The sequence below is a fragment of the Rana temporaria genome, chromosome 1, assembly GCF_905171775.1.
Source record: "Rana temporaria chromosome 1, aRanTem1.1, whole genome shotgun sequence".
NCBI classification, from domain to species: domain Eukaryota; kingdom Metazoa; phylum Chordata; class Amphibia; order Anura; family Ranidae; genus Rana; species Rana temporaria.
This window is the reverse complement of record NC_053489.1, coordinates 559,592,070-559,606,762: the sequence shown is the minus strand read 5'-3', so window position 1 is coordinate 559,606,762 and position 14,693 is coordinate 559,592,070. Positions and strand designations below refer to the sequence as shown.

Below are 14,693 nucleotides of genomic sequence, written 5' to 3'. Positions count from 1 at the left end.
ATCAGCTGTGATTGGACACAGCTCATCACATGGTAAAGGGCCACTGTTATTGGCCCCTTAACTCCAAACTTTGATCAACTGTGCCCAAAGGACACAGTGATCACAGAGCCCCTCCGATGCACGACGCAGCAGGGGTTATGGTTCTGAAAGGACATCAATAGACTCCATCCCAGAACTGGATAACCACGCTGTAGCCGTCATTCAGCTATAGCACAGTCAGCAAGCGGTTATTTAGCTGGGGGAGGAGGGGGCCTTTTTAAGATGTGAACAAATTAGTGAACATGCATCACTGGATTGTTCTTTTAAATAACAATAGTAGAAGAACAAGGATGCAGTTTTGTATTCCTCTTCTATTTGCACAGTGAATTTTTTCTGAATATTTAAAAATGATTATTTTTACTAATACTTCCATTAGTGATTGTTGTCTGCATATCTGTACATGTTCGAAAGAAATTAGATACAGCTTTTGCATTCTCAAGAGTCTTATCATGGGAAAATGTTGGAATCTCTTGGCAGAACACCATTTGTACGTGAGAGATATATAAGTGATGTTGTGATGGCTTTTGTAGGTCATAAAAAATGTATGCTCATAGGAGTTACATACATATGTGTAACAAGAGTGACTTTTGGGCACAGATTGAGCCAGGAGATGGGGGACATATGTTGGATTGTTTTGGCGTGGACAGTGATTACAGTATATTCCTTAATGTCTGCAAAGAATATTCTATGACTCATCTCTCTGTGTAGACTGTTGACATGTTAAATGAGGCTGGCTCTTGAAAGGCCTTTCATTGTGTGATAACACTGTTTAAAGCCTATTGAAGCTTAGAGGTGTGAATACCTTTCTGTCGGAGACGGACCGTCTGTCTAAAGATGTGGATTGAGGGGACATCATTGTGTGATGGTGTTTTGTTTGAATTCTGTTAATTAAGGAATGTGACTTCTCAGGTGCGGTGATTAGGTCATGTCAATTATAGACCGGCGCCGAGATGTCTGGAATGTTTAGCAATTAGCCATCTGAAGGTGTATTGAAGCCCCCCAGGGTGTGATGGGTGGGTGGAGAGTTTGATTGTTCCTTTCATGCTTGAACTGTATATAAACTTGAGAGCTAACCATTAAAGTTGTCTTGCATTTGAAACCAGAACAGAGCTGTGTGTCTCGTTTCTGGGGGGAATTCTTATGGGTCGTGTTTGCCTGATTGTGGAGTGTCGATAAGCTGTCGTAGGTTGATGGAAGGTCGTAAGCGGTGGTGACCGTTACAATATGTATTTAGGGTGGGAGGTTTTTTTTAAATGTTTGTTAACTTCTTAACTGCTATCTAAAAGCTATGGCTACCTCCTTGGCCAAAAATGTACAGTAATGAAAAACGTAGTGAGAGTAGTTATCTACGCATCCTCCAGCAGGTCATCAAGTGCCAGTACCTGCTATGTTTTTCAATGACAATGAACATGTGCAGTATTTTGATCTTTCCCTCTTCTGCCCTCTGACTACCCTCCCACTCATAGAAAGATTTTCCGTGGGTGAGAAAATGTCTGTATGAATTAACCGTTGACAGCCTTTACTGCTCTCAGCATTGGCGGTCTATATTTTCACAAATGATTCTATAATCAGTAGCCTCATTTATATTTGGGTGATCCTTAAATTGCTGTTCTTAAAGTCATAAAATAACTTTTCTGTTCATGTGATATAAAATATCAGCTCACTATTATCTTGTTTTCTTTTGTATAGGACCGGGTGGATTTTCTGCAACTCCTGGTTGATTCTCAGACCAAAGATAAGACATCATCAGAAGAGGAGAATCATGGTTACAAAGGTAAAACAAATTATATAAGCTTTTGAGAACTAGAAGCATCACAGAATGCATATTACAATGGAGTTAACTATACATTTTCTGCAACAGGAATGCAATTTTCATTGGATAGAAGGTCTAGTTGAGAAACATCAAACAACTGCAATTATGCATTAAAAAAAGTTATATAATAAGATCAATGGCTATACTTGTGTATAAAAAGTTAAGTGTTTGTAGTTGCAGTGATCCAAGTTCTAGTTGTTTTCTGGCACAGAGTATTTTAATAGCAAAGAACAGCCATGAGATGGAATGAAGTGCCGTTTTTGCAGTGAGACACATTCTAGCATCCAATCCACTTCCTGGCCTGATGCACAAATGCAGTTGTTTGATGTTCCTTAAGGTGGAACTACAGTACACTGCATCTAAGCATCACACATCAAAAATGCTATTTAAAGTAGAACTATAGGGGGGACTTTTTTTTTTCATTTTGAATAGAGTAAGGGAGGGTTATGACCCCTGAAAGATTTATTTTTGCCATCTTTGTCCTATTGGGGAGATTTACCTTCACTTCCTGTCTCGTTGTCAAAACAGGAAGTTAAAGTAAATCCTATGTTAATTAAGGGAAACCCCTGGGGACCCCCAGGTCACCAGAACTAGTGTCCCCATTGGAAGTACTTTTCTGGGGACAACCCAAAATTTGTGATTATCATTTACTTTCACTTTTAATGATAATGGTATAATGGACAAATAGAGAGGGTGAATCTCTCTAACGGAGACACAAACGGCAATAAAAACTGACAGCTGTTCTAATCCATCTCCACTCTATCAAACATTTTAAAAAGGTTTTCCTTTAGTTATACTTTAATTCATTTTTAATATTCAAAACAAACTCCCCCATCCATCCTTGTCTCTATGCCTCTTCCTCTCCTGAATGCTCTGGGGATGTATGACATCATTTGCCTAGGCCTGAAACTAGGAAGTAACTGAGGAAATGTAAAAAAAAGATTAAAACAAGAAAATATAATATACGTTCCTATCTATTTACCAATGCTAACGGCATGAAGATTAAAATAGTCAATGTTGATTAAAGAGGGTGAAGTACTGCTTTAATTAGCGTACTCATGAAAACATTCTAGCCAGTTATTATTTCCTTACTTTTACCCTGGGCATTTCTTAATAGTTAGCCAAGTGTGAAATACACACATATGTAACAGGTTTATTTTGAAAACAAAGGGCCAGTTTACTTCCCTTCAAACTTTAGGGGGCTGGACTGTGGCCAGTGGGAAAAGAAAATGCCCTGGCATCGGTAGGAGTAAACAATGACATGGGCTTGGCAATCAGCGGGAGTAAAAAAATTACATCATTGGTGCCAGTGGGAGGAATAGTGCCCCATCATTGATGTCATCAAATACAATGCAGAGCCCAAAAAACAAGCATTTCATTCTTGTAGTTTCGGGGCGGCTCCACTGTAAGGGAGGATTGTTGTTTACACTGGAGATAGGCTGGAGAATCCCCACCCTGGTTATCCCCCAATACAAGAAGAAAAAGTATCATAGAAATTAAAACGTAGAACATAAATATAGAAGGATAAGAAAAAGAGAGAAAGGAAAAGAAGAAAGAGAGAGAGAAAAAAAAAGCCACATCTCCCCTCCCTCAGCTCCTTTCCACTCACGTCAATTGTTTCCTATATATAATATAGGGAGTCCAGATTTTGCGATATTAATGGAGACTTTTAAGGTGCCATAAGATTATACAAACCAGTATGTCAAATTTTCATAAAATAGTAATTTATTCATACAGTTAATAGCAGCAGTAAAAGCTGGTTTGCAGTAGGGTTTGAGTACAAACGCTGTGTTTAGTTAGGTTGCAAGTACAAGGGGGTTTCAGAACAACCTTTGCTGTAGGTCTACATAAGCAGATCATCGCACGTGCCAAATGCACAATTTTCACTCTTTTCCTTCTACTTCCTTTGCATCAACATGTGAACTGAAAAGTGTCAAGTCCTCCTTGTATCTGTAGTTACAATGTAATATTGCATCTATGATTCCGGATAAAACTGTTCTTTTTTTCATAGAACTGACTGACACTGAGATCATGGCCCAGGGACTTATCTTCATCATAGCAGGCTATGAGACAACTAGCACTACCCTTATGTTCACGGCCTACCTCCTCGCAACACACCCTGATGTCCAAACTAAGCTGCAAGAGGAAATTGAGACCCATTTACCCAACAAGGTAAACCATAAAGCTTTATTTTTTTTATTATTTTAAATACACTAAAGTGTGTGTTCCAAAGGAAAGACACAGCATTACATCCTGTGCTTAGAAAATCAAAATAATTACCGTATATAAAATAGAGATCAGACATATTGTAATGTCTATGTGCATATTTTTGCCTCTAGTGGTTTAGGACAGATTACTCTACTAAACAACGACTTGTCAGCAACTCTGTAAATGGTTTCTTAGATACGATAATCAATTATCTATAGTTAAGCTAGCCCTAGTTGGGTTGAAATTTGTCTGGTTCAGCAGGGACCAGCCAAATTTCGATTCCCCGTTTGATAGAAGTTGACTGTTCGATCAACTTTTGTTGAACAGGAATGTTGGAAAACTTTTGTCGATCTGCTGCAGCCACTGATTAGGGTATTCTGACAGTGGAAGAGTACCGCTGACAGAATCCAATGTCTCAGCTGGGAGAATTCCTCTATCCTCTTATGTGGATGGAGGAATACGTTATTTTTTTTTTTTAATCCGCACTTTGGATGATTGAAAAAAATGAGGCATCTATGGCCAGCTTTAAGCTTGCCATACACTATATGAATTTTGGCTGATTCCAAATTTTGCTTAGTGGGTGTCCCTATTGGCTACCTCCTGCCTGTCATCCCTTGATTGAAAAATCGCAGGGGCCTAGTGGAAAATTGTCAGGCAAAAGTGAATGCATTCAATCAGATGCAGTTTTGTGCATTTTAACAGCCAGCAGGACCGACCATCAATATACAAAAGGCACTGCAAGAGATTTATCCCTCTGCATGCTGGGGGCTGAATGAATAAAAAAACTATCGGTGTATAAGCATTTAGGGAGACTAATGTTTTCAGCCTCAGCAGATGGATGGATTTCAATAGATTTGCACTGACAGAAGAAAAGTATCGTGACCATCATGTAGCTCTCCTATAGAAGTAGAGTCTAAAAGTCGCAAAGAACGCTGAGAAATGCAGCTTAACATGTAATTTGTGTAATAATTGATGTGTACGCGAGACTCCAGTGCAACTGCACAAACATGGGAGTCAATGAACAAACGTGCACAGAGCTAGGAATGTAAAAAATTTAAGGCATTGTTAAACAAATTTGAATGCAGTTCTACTATATTACCACTATGTTTTTATTAGCATTCTTTAGTTCAACTTTAAGCTGATATATAGCTAATACTATTTTGGAATTAATGTCCTGGCACATTAAGAATGTTTTTTTTTTACACAGGCTCCTCCCACCTATGAAGCTCTGATGCAGATGGAATATTTGGACATGGTGATTTATGAAACTCTGCGACTGTACCCTGCAGCTGGGAGACTTGAAAGAGTTTGTAAGAAAACAACAGAGATCAATGGAGTAACCATCCCAGAGGGAGTTGTGACTGTGATCCCAGCTTATGTTTTACACCGGGACCCTTCACTGTGGGCTGAACCAGAGGAGTTCCGACCTGAAAGGTAACTTATTTTTGCTACATATACTGGAACTGAAAGGTTTTCTTTAAAGCCTGTGTAGCAGTATCCCCGTAGGGGCTTCTGAGAATAGTGGTTTGTCTGTCACCGTGTCCAGCTCTGCATTCACTCTCAGGCACTCTGAGATATAAAGCAGTCAGTGAACTTTTTTTGTTTTTGTTTTATTGAAGGGTATAACTTGGATGGGAATGGGAGCTATGGGATGCCCAGCATGGATAAATATAAATAGCAATTGGTTTTGGGACAACTATGTATGCTCCCTGTACATACTCATTCAGCTTCCTCCTGCACAAACTTGCTTGAAGCACATTACTCCCCACTCCACCAGCACATCACTTGCTGCATACTGTTACTTCTAGTCGCCTCCAGCACATCACTTGGTTTCCCAGGAACAACTGGTTAGGCCTGATACTGACTTAGGTTAGGCTAGTTGGTTAGGCCTGACATTGACTCAGCCAGTCCCCAGAAAATGCCCTTTGCAGGCTGGGACCGCCGTACCAAATGGTGTAGCGGAAAGGTTCTTGTGCTAGCTGCCCTACTATGGCTACTGATCCTAGTTGGCCCTCTTCTGGCCCTGCCATCCCTCCTGGGCAGCTGTTACTTTCCACTTTCCACTGCCCCTTCCACCACAGTCCACACTTCTGGTTGTGCACCCATCTCAGACTGCAAACTCCCAGTCCTCTCAGGCGTGCCTCCCCAGTCCTCCTGACTGTGCCTCACTCACCAGCCCTCCTGGCTGTGACCAGTAGAAGCCTAGGTTCACTCTGGTGCTGCATGTTATTCGGACAGGAATCGCACCACATTCCTGTTCAAATTACATGCGATTCTTTGCAGTGTGATTTGAGGCCTTTCATTTTGATTGGCTCAAATCGCTCAACATCAAAATGATTGCACCAATGCGATCCGATTCAGGCAATTGCCGTCTACTGCCCTGGGGGACACGTACCAATGCAATTAAAAATATATTTTTTTATTATAAAGGAGCAGCGATTTTAATAATGCGTAAAGTGAAACAATAAAAAAAATCTTTTAAATGAGGGACCTGGGGGTCCCCTTAGTCTGCCTGTAAAGTGGTGCATTTGTACCGTGTTTAGAACCTGCTGCAGCAAAACAGACATTTTAAAAGAAAAAAAAGACATTTAAATTGTTTTCCCTGCAAGCTTTCTTTATTTGGACAAGCTGGAATTTAGATGTGGGGCATGTCGGTTGCAGGGAGTGTTTTTTTTTTTTTTTTTCGCTGCAGCCGCTGGGGAAGAGAAATGTGCCTGCTATACTCTACAGCTGGTGGTGTGCTGATGGTAGACATGTTGCAAAGACCTGTGACACCCTTTGCTATACCATCATTCCTGTCAGTGGAGGCTGCTGAGAGGTCATGAGATATAGTGGGGGGGTAGACATGAAAGGTGAGGAGTAAGGAAGAGAAGAATTGTGTCCCTTGTGTGTGGCTTTCGGGTGCTCCTGTCAATGGGCTGAATGGTGGGAGGTTAAATGCTTTGTCAAGCACGTGGTACCCAAGTGTCTAGTGTTTTTGCCATGCTTGATCTGCTTGTGGCAGAGATTGCAAATTGCAACAGTGCGATCGGCTGCACAGGTGTTAAAAAAGGTTCTCTCTGCTGAGCTGTGGGAAGTGGGCCAGGAGATAACGTCGCCACAATCTGATGGAATACGGTGGCTGCTCTCTACTTTATGATGGCTGCCTCTGGAGGACATCATGCCTCATTTGGGTTGTTTCTCCCCCTAACTTTCATCCTCTGCTCTATCTGGAACCCAAGTTGCGTCACTGACCACATCATCATCATCATCCCCTCCATCCTCATCACTGGAGCAAACTTGGCAATACACTGCGGCTGGGGGAACATGACTGCCAATTTCTTGTTAGTTTTCTTCCCTCTCTGTAGACTCATGTTACTCCATTCCTCTACCTCAGAACCAACATCAGAGTCAAGTAATGTCTGTGCATCATCAAGAAGAAAGTGTCTGACTCTGTGTTCAAATAATTCAGCTGATTCCTCCGTGCATGATACTGGGGCTACGGCAGGAGTATCTGTGGACAAGGAGACAGAAAAAGACACCCTGGCAGCTGCGGTGGACTGTACACTAGTTTCAGCTTGGGTCATAGAGGATGAGGAGTAGGAGAATGATTTAGTAAGCCAGTCCACCACCTCCTCTGCATGCTGTGGCTAGATAGCACGGGCAACATCACTAAATAGAGACAAATGTGCCCTGCTTGAGGATGAACCATGTCCACCTTTGCTTGTCAACATACGCTGCAAGAAAAAGACCAAAAAAAAAACCTTCAGCAAAAAAAAAAAAGTGTAAACAGCACTAAATAAATGTTATAAACACTTCACTATACTGACACACTATACTCACACACTACACTAACACTCTACACTCAGAGCCAAACGTTATGTAAGGCTGTGTTAAACAATACACTACACACTATACTAACAATACATCAGTGGCGGCTGGTGAAGTTTTAGGATGAGGGGTCGCCGGACCCCACCCTTTTTTGGCCCCTCCCACTTATAAACCCCACACCTTATATAATCCACCCACTCCGTCCCTTGTATTCCACTTACTTCCACCCATAATGTCGGAAGTATTCAGCTCAGCATCACAGGACAGAGTATACAGCTTGCTATATTCCACTTGCTTCCACCCATAGTGTCAGAAGTATTTAGCTCAGCAACACAGGACAGAGTATACAGCCCAGCATCACAGATCATGGTATACAGCCCAGCATCACAGATCATGGTATACAGCCCAGCATCACAGATCATGGTATACAGCCCCAGCATCACAGATCAGAGTATACAGCTCCACATCACCGATCAGAGTATACAGCTCCACATTACAGATCAGGGTATACAGCTTAGTCTTAGATACAACTATATAGATCATACCAAAATGAGGAACAAGTGAGGAGGAAAGAGGGACAGAAGGACTTTGTTTCAAATCAGGGACATTCCCTCAAAATCAGGGACAGTTGGAAGCTATGGGGTATACAGATCGTACAGCTTAGTCTTACAGACCAGGGTATACAGCTCAGCCCCGGGGGTATACAGCTCAGCCCCGGGGGTATACAGCTAAGCCCCGGGGGTATACAGCTAAGCCCCGGGGGTATACAGCTCAGCCCCGGGGGTATACAGCTCAGCCCCGGGGTATACAGCTCAGCCCTGGGGTATACAGCTCAGCCCTGGGGTATACAGCTCAGCCCTGGGGTATACAGCTCAGCCCCGGGGTATACAGCTCAGCCCCGGGGTATACAGCTTAGCCCCGGGGTATACAGCTTAGCCCCGGGGTATACAGCTTAGCCCCGGGGTATACAGCTTAGCCCCGGGGTATACAGCTTAGCCCCGGGGTATACAGCTCGGCCCCGGGGTATATAGCTCAGCCTCAGGGTATATAGCTCACAACACCCTCCACCCACAGCGCGGGATTGACAAACACCAACCATCTCCGGCCAGCAGTGCAGGACTAACAACTCCCACCCCCCTCGTGCTGCCAGCATGTCAGAACCTACCCAATCCAGGACTATATCTATATGCAAGGCCCCCACCATATTTACAGGGCCACAGAGAGACATTGACAAGGTACTAATGCTTTTTTCTTTTTTTTTAGATTCAGTAAGGAGAATAAAGAAACCCAAGACCCTTATACCTTTCTTCCTTTTGGATTTGGCCCCCGCAACTGCATTGGGATGAGATTTGCTATGGTCAACATGAAGGCAGCCATCATTATGCTCCTACAGAACTTCAACTTCCGAACCTGCAAGGATACTCCAGTAAGAAATCCTTATCTTTATTATAAAATTAAATTCTGCAAAGTAAATTTACCATTAGAGGTTTATAATTTACCTAGTTTCAGCCAAAAGATCACCTCCTTGGTGTCACTTTTCTGAAACGGTGATACTTACTGGGTAGAGGTTTCTATATGGACAACAGCCTTTTAAATCCAGTAGAAGAAATAAGAGATCTTGTAATATTAGAATTTACTTTACCTGTTAATTCTGCTACTTGTATTACAGATCCCCATGCAAATTGACACCACAGGGTTCCTAAAGTCAACAAAACCTGTTATACTCAATCTGGTGCCCAGAGAAGACCAAAAGACAGGAAAATAGATGCTGAATATAACAAAAAAGGAATGAACATTTTGGATATCAGTGCAACATATAATACCTTTTTTATATTGGATATAATATTGAGATAAAAAACATCCATTAGTCAAGTTTTAAGAGCTCATGTCATTAACTCTTTTTTTCCAGCACCGGACCAACAATATATGTATTGGTTATGGTCTAACAGCTGGTCATTGTGTGCATTGTATTGTCACTTCCCTGGCTACTTACAGATGTAAACATATTGCCTCATACCAATATAATAAAAAGAAATAAAGAGCACATTACACGAGTTTGAGTGTTGTGTGTTTTTTGGTGGCTATTGCAGTGGCTGAATTTGGTTTTAGACATTTGTGTTCATGGACAGATGACATAAGTAAACAGGAGTTAGCTTTTCACATGATTGGGTAATTGAAGTAAGTATTTACACAAGTTACAGTGTGAAGATTCTCAGCTTCTCTTGTTTAAAGTGTAAGTTCACCTTTACAGAAAATCTGTAAGGTAACCTTACAGGGGACCCCTTCCCCATCCCCCCTGGGCCCGCTGTATTGGAGACCCGTGATCCCCCACTATGAGACACTGGGACGTTGCTTTACCGGTATGGGGATTTGAAAACCTCCTGGCCTTCTCTTCTCCAGCGCTGACAGGGCGGGCTAGGCGGGTTCTGATTGGTCAGCTCCGTCCATGTCCATACACGCTGTGAGGTATGAATTGGAGATTAGGTCGATTTCAAATCCCCTAGATCACAGCTACTCAATATCGATGACTCGATGTCTCACAGTGGGAGATCGCGGGACTCCGGTATAGCGGGACCAGGGGAGATAGGGAGGGGATCCAGTGTAAGTCCATTTTACAGATTTTCTGTAAAGATGAATTTACCCTTTAAGCGATATTGTATCCATAATACACCACATACTGCAGTCTTTGATCTTTAGAGACTTTATTAAGAGTAATAAGTAAAATGAGGAGGCCATTCTGGGCTCCCTTAGGGAACTCAGAATTTTGGTATATAGGGGTCCAAAAGCATATCCCTCTCTCCCTGATCCCACTAAAATAGCCCTGAGAGTCTGGATGGCAGCTAGAAAGCAGTTTATGGGCCAGATTCAGAAAGGACTTACGACGGCGTATCTCCAGATACGCCGTTGTAAGTCCGAATGTGAGGCGTCGTATCTATGCGCCTGATTCAAAGAATCAGATACGCCAGAATTTGTCTAAGATACGACTGACGCAAGTCTCTTACGCTGTCGTATCTTAGGTGCATATTTACGCTGGCCGCTAGGGGCGCTTCCGTTGCTTTACGCGTCGAATATGCAAATGAGCAAGATACGTTGATTCAGAAACGTACTTGCGCCCGTCGGATTTAGCTACGCCGTTTACGTAAGGCGTATGTCCGGCGTAAGTTTACCCCTCATAAAGCAGGGGTAAGTCATGTTAAGGTATGGACATCAGAAACGTCGGAACAGAGTCGTATTTTACGTCGTTTGCGTAAGTCGTACATGAATGGGGATGGGCGTAGGTTACGTTCACGTCGACAAAGCATTGAGCCGACGTATCTTAGGGAGTATTTGCGACGTGATTCTGAGCATGCGCCGTTCGTTCGGCCCCTCATTTACAAGGGGTCACGGCTCATTGTAATACAACACGCCCACTGCCTTGATAATTTGAATTAGGCGGGCTTACTCCGGCCCATTTACGCTACGCTGCCGTAACTTAGGGCGCAAGTTCTTTCTGAATACGGTACTCGCCTCTCTAAGTTACAGCGGCGTAGCGTATATGAGATGCGATACGCCCGCCTTAAAATACGCCAGTCTTTCTGAATCTGACCCCCAGAGTCCCAACCAGTGGTCTCCCTTCTGTCCATTATGGGGAAATCCTTCCCTCCCACAGTTTAGAACGATACTGGATCCACATCTATGGGCTTGGTTTGGAATCATAGGCATGCGTAGCCTATTGCATTAGGGTGTGCACCCGAAAGCTCAAGCACACATACGTGTGTGTGTGTGTGTGTAAAATATATATATATATATATATATATATATATATATATATATATATATATATTGTAAATGTGGTCCAAAATGTATAGATTCACCCAAAGAAAGGCACCTAATCCCAATTAGATAGATAACATTTTTTCCAATGGGAAAGGAGAGGGGATAATTTACGGTGCGTATTTTAACAGATTGATTGTAATGAGAAAGCACAAATTCTTTGTTACAAAATATACAAAAATATTTTATTCATAAATACAAAAAGATCCAAAAAATACAATACGATAATTTAAAAGAAAGTGGACAACCAGTTTGTTGATTGGATTCAGTGGATAACAACGCATCAGACAGTTGAAAATACAGATGCAACTGGAAAAGGAAATCGCATGGACCCTACATGTTTCGCGGACTTCCGTTTCTTCAGGGGAGGGAGCGATATCCAGTCAAAATATACAACTGAAAGGTATATACAAAAGCATTAACCAGTGAGATATGATACACAATCCAATTACTGGGTAGCATACATCTGGGATAGCATATGGTAATAAAATGGTTCCAGAGCTTAAAAACCACACATTCTTACCCACGAATTGCCCACAGCTAGCGACAAACACAAAATCCCGCCAAGGTGCAAATGGTCATGTGCGTAATCCTGCAATTAAGCAGGAAAGGTTTGAGAATGGTCACAAAAGGACAGTCAGGTAAGGGTTAATATGCAAGTGAGACAGAGGGAATAAGCAAAAAGGTAGCCAAACATAAGGAATGGCTGGGAGTTAAAATCATTATTTAGAAATATATGTTCAAGACATGACCAAAATATTGGTTAACATAGTTTAGCAATAATTGCTGTAAGACCATAGAACATTAGTAACTTACATAGATAACGGTTTGAGGAATTCATGACCAGGGACATCAATGAGAAATTAAGCTGCAGTGTTTAGTTCAAGGAAGGAATCATGTGGATTTCACAAAATAACTGTTGAAAGGATAACACATGGCTACAAATATATATATATTCAAAAGTATTGGGACACCTGCCTTTACACGCACATGAACTTTAATGACATCTCAGTCTTAGTCCATAGGGTCCAATATTGAGTTGGCCCTCGCTTTGCAGCTATAGCAGCTTCAACTCTTCTGGGAAAGCTGTCCACAAGGTTTAGGAGTGTGTTTATGGAAATGTTTGACCATTATTCCAGAAGCACATCTGTGAAATCAGGCGTTGATGTTGAACGAGAAGGTCTGGCTCACAGTCTCCGCTCGAATTCATCCCAAAGGTGTTCTATCGGGTTAAGGTCAGGACTCTGTGCAGGCCAGTCAAGTTCCTCCACCCCAAACTCGCTCATCCATGTCGTTATGGACCTTGCTTTGTGCACTGGTCCAAATCATTTGCTGGAGGGGGATTATGGTGGGGGAAAGGGGGATTATGGTGTGGGGGAGGGAGATTATGGTGTGGGGTTGTTTTTCAAGGGTTGGGCTTGGCTCCGTTGTTCCAGGGAAGGGAACTCCTATGGTGTCAGCATACCAAGACATTTTGGACAATTTCCTGCTCCCAACTTTGTGGGAACAGTTTGGGGATGGCTCCTTCTTGTTCCAACATGACTGCACACCAGTGCACAAAGCAAGGTCCATAAAGTCATGGACTTAGCAGGGGTGGTGGAAAATTTACTTCAAGTGCAATAATTCACATTATAATTGTAACTAAAACATATACAATTAAGTGTAACAATCTAAAAAATAAAAACTCCAAAGTGCTATGATGGTGTAAACCTTCCAACTAAAAAGTTGTTGCACTTGAAAGTAATTTGTATTGAAATTATCTGTAGGGGGGTTTCCACCAACCCTGCTAAGGCAGCACTGATGGGCACTGATTGGCAGCACTGATAAGTGGCACTGATAGGCAGCACTGATGGGCACTAATTTTCAGCACTGATTGGCACTGATAGGCGGCACTGACGGGCACTGATATGCACCCCTGATGTGCTCTGATTGGTAACCTTATGGGCACTGATGGGTTCTGATTCGCAGCACTGATGGACACTGGCACTGATTGTCAGCACTGATGGACACTGATGAACAGCACTGATGGGCACTGATTGTCAGCACTGATTGGCCTGGATAGGCAGCACTGATGGGCTCTGGCAGCATTGATGGGCTCTGATTGGCAGCACTGATGGGCACTGATTTACCGCATTGGTTGGCACTGATAGGCAGCATTAATTAGCAATGGAAGGAAGGACTGACTGGCACTGATAGGTAGCATTGGTTGGCACTGATAAGCAGCACTGGCACTGATAGGCGGCCCTGGTTGGCACTGATAGGCGGCCCTGGTTGGCACTGATAGGCAGCCCTGGTTGGCACTGATAGGCAGCATTGGTTGGCACTGATAGGCAGCATTGGTTGACACTGATAGGCAGCAGCAATGCAGCATTGGTTGGCACTGATAGGCAGCATTGGTTGGCACTGGTTGGCACTGATAGGAGAGAGGGGGCATTTCACTTTCAGGAGATCATGAGAATTGCCAGACCTGTTCAGTGTATGAAACTCTCAGATAATGACACTGCATGCAGGGAGAGAGACCAGCTGTCAAAAGTCAGCAGTGATGTTGGGGGGTGGGCAGGACTGAACAGTTCTCAAACACCAGCCAATGGGATGGCTCTGGGCAGGCCACTACATTTCTCTGGCTCCTCCCCCTCTCTGAAGCAGCCCAATCTTTGGCTGCTGTTGATGGCGCTTGGTCTCTCCCACCCCCGACATCACGGCTGAGTTATGATGACTTAAAACTCAGTGGCGATATCGGGGGTGGGTGGGACCAAGCGCTATAAACACCAGCCAATGATTGAGCTGCTTCAGAGAGGGGGCAGAGCCACATAAATAGCCTGCCCAGACCCCATTCCATTGGCTGGTGTTTGATAGCTGTTCGGTCCCGCCCACCCCCGACATCACCGCTCACTTTTGACAGCTGGTCTCTCTCCCTGCATGCAGTGTCATTATCTGACAGTTTCAAAAATTGTTTTATGGGTGAACTCCCGCTTTAAGGTTGAGCCTCGCTGTGCATGCTGGGGGAGGG

General features: G+C 43.1%; 1 protein-coding gene across 3 annotated transcripts in view; it reads left to right on the top strand.

Moving 5' to 3' along the window:
• LOC120921209 (cytochrome P450 3A24) overlaps nucleotides 1-14,693 on the top strand; it is an 87,399-nt gene that overhangs the window by 36,503 nt on the left and 36,203 nt on the right. For 2 of the 3 annotated variants that reach the window (XM_040333935.1, XM_040333961.1), the window contains 5 exons: nucleotides 1,729-1,813; nucleotides 3,864-4,024; nucleotides 5,268-5,494; nucleotides 9,134-9,296; nucleotides 9,540-9,924. The exons of the other annotated variant lie outside the window; for it this stretch is intronic. In XM_040333935.1, the coding sequence (XP_040189869.1) occupies nucleotides 1,729-1,813; nucleotides 3,864-4,024; nucleotides 5,268-5,494; nucleotides 9,134-9,296; nucleotides 9,540-9,635 (732 nt within the window). In that variant the 3' untranslated portion in view covers nucleotides 9,636-9,924. Of the gene's footprint in view, nucleotides 1-1,728; nucleotides 1,814-3,863; nucleotides 4,025-5,267; nucleotides 5,495-9,133; nucleotides 9,297-9,539; nucleotides 9,925-14,693 lie in introns of those variants that run through there. 3 annotated transcript variants of the gene reach the window in all.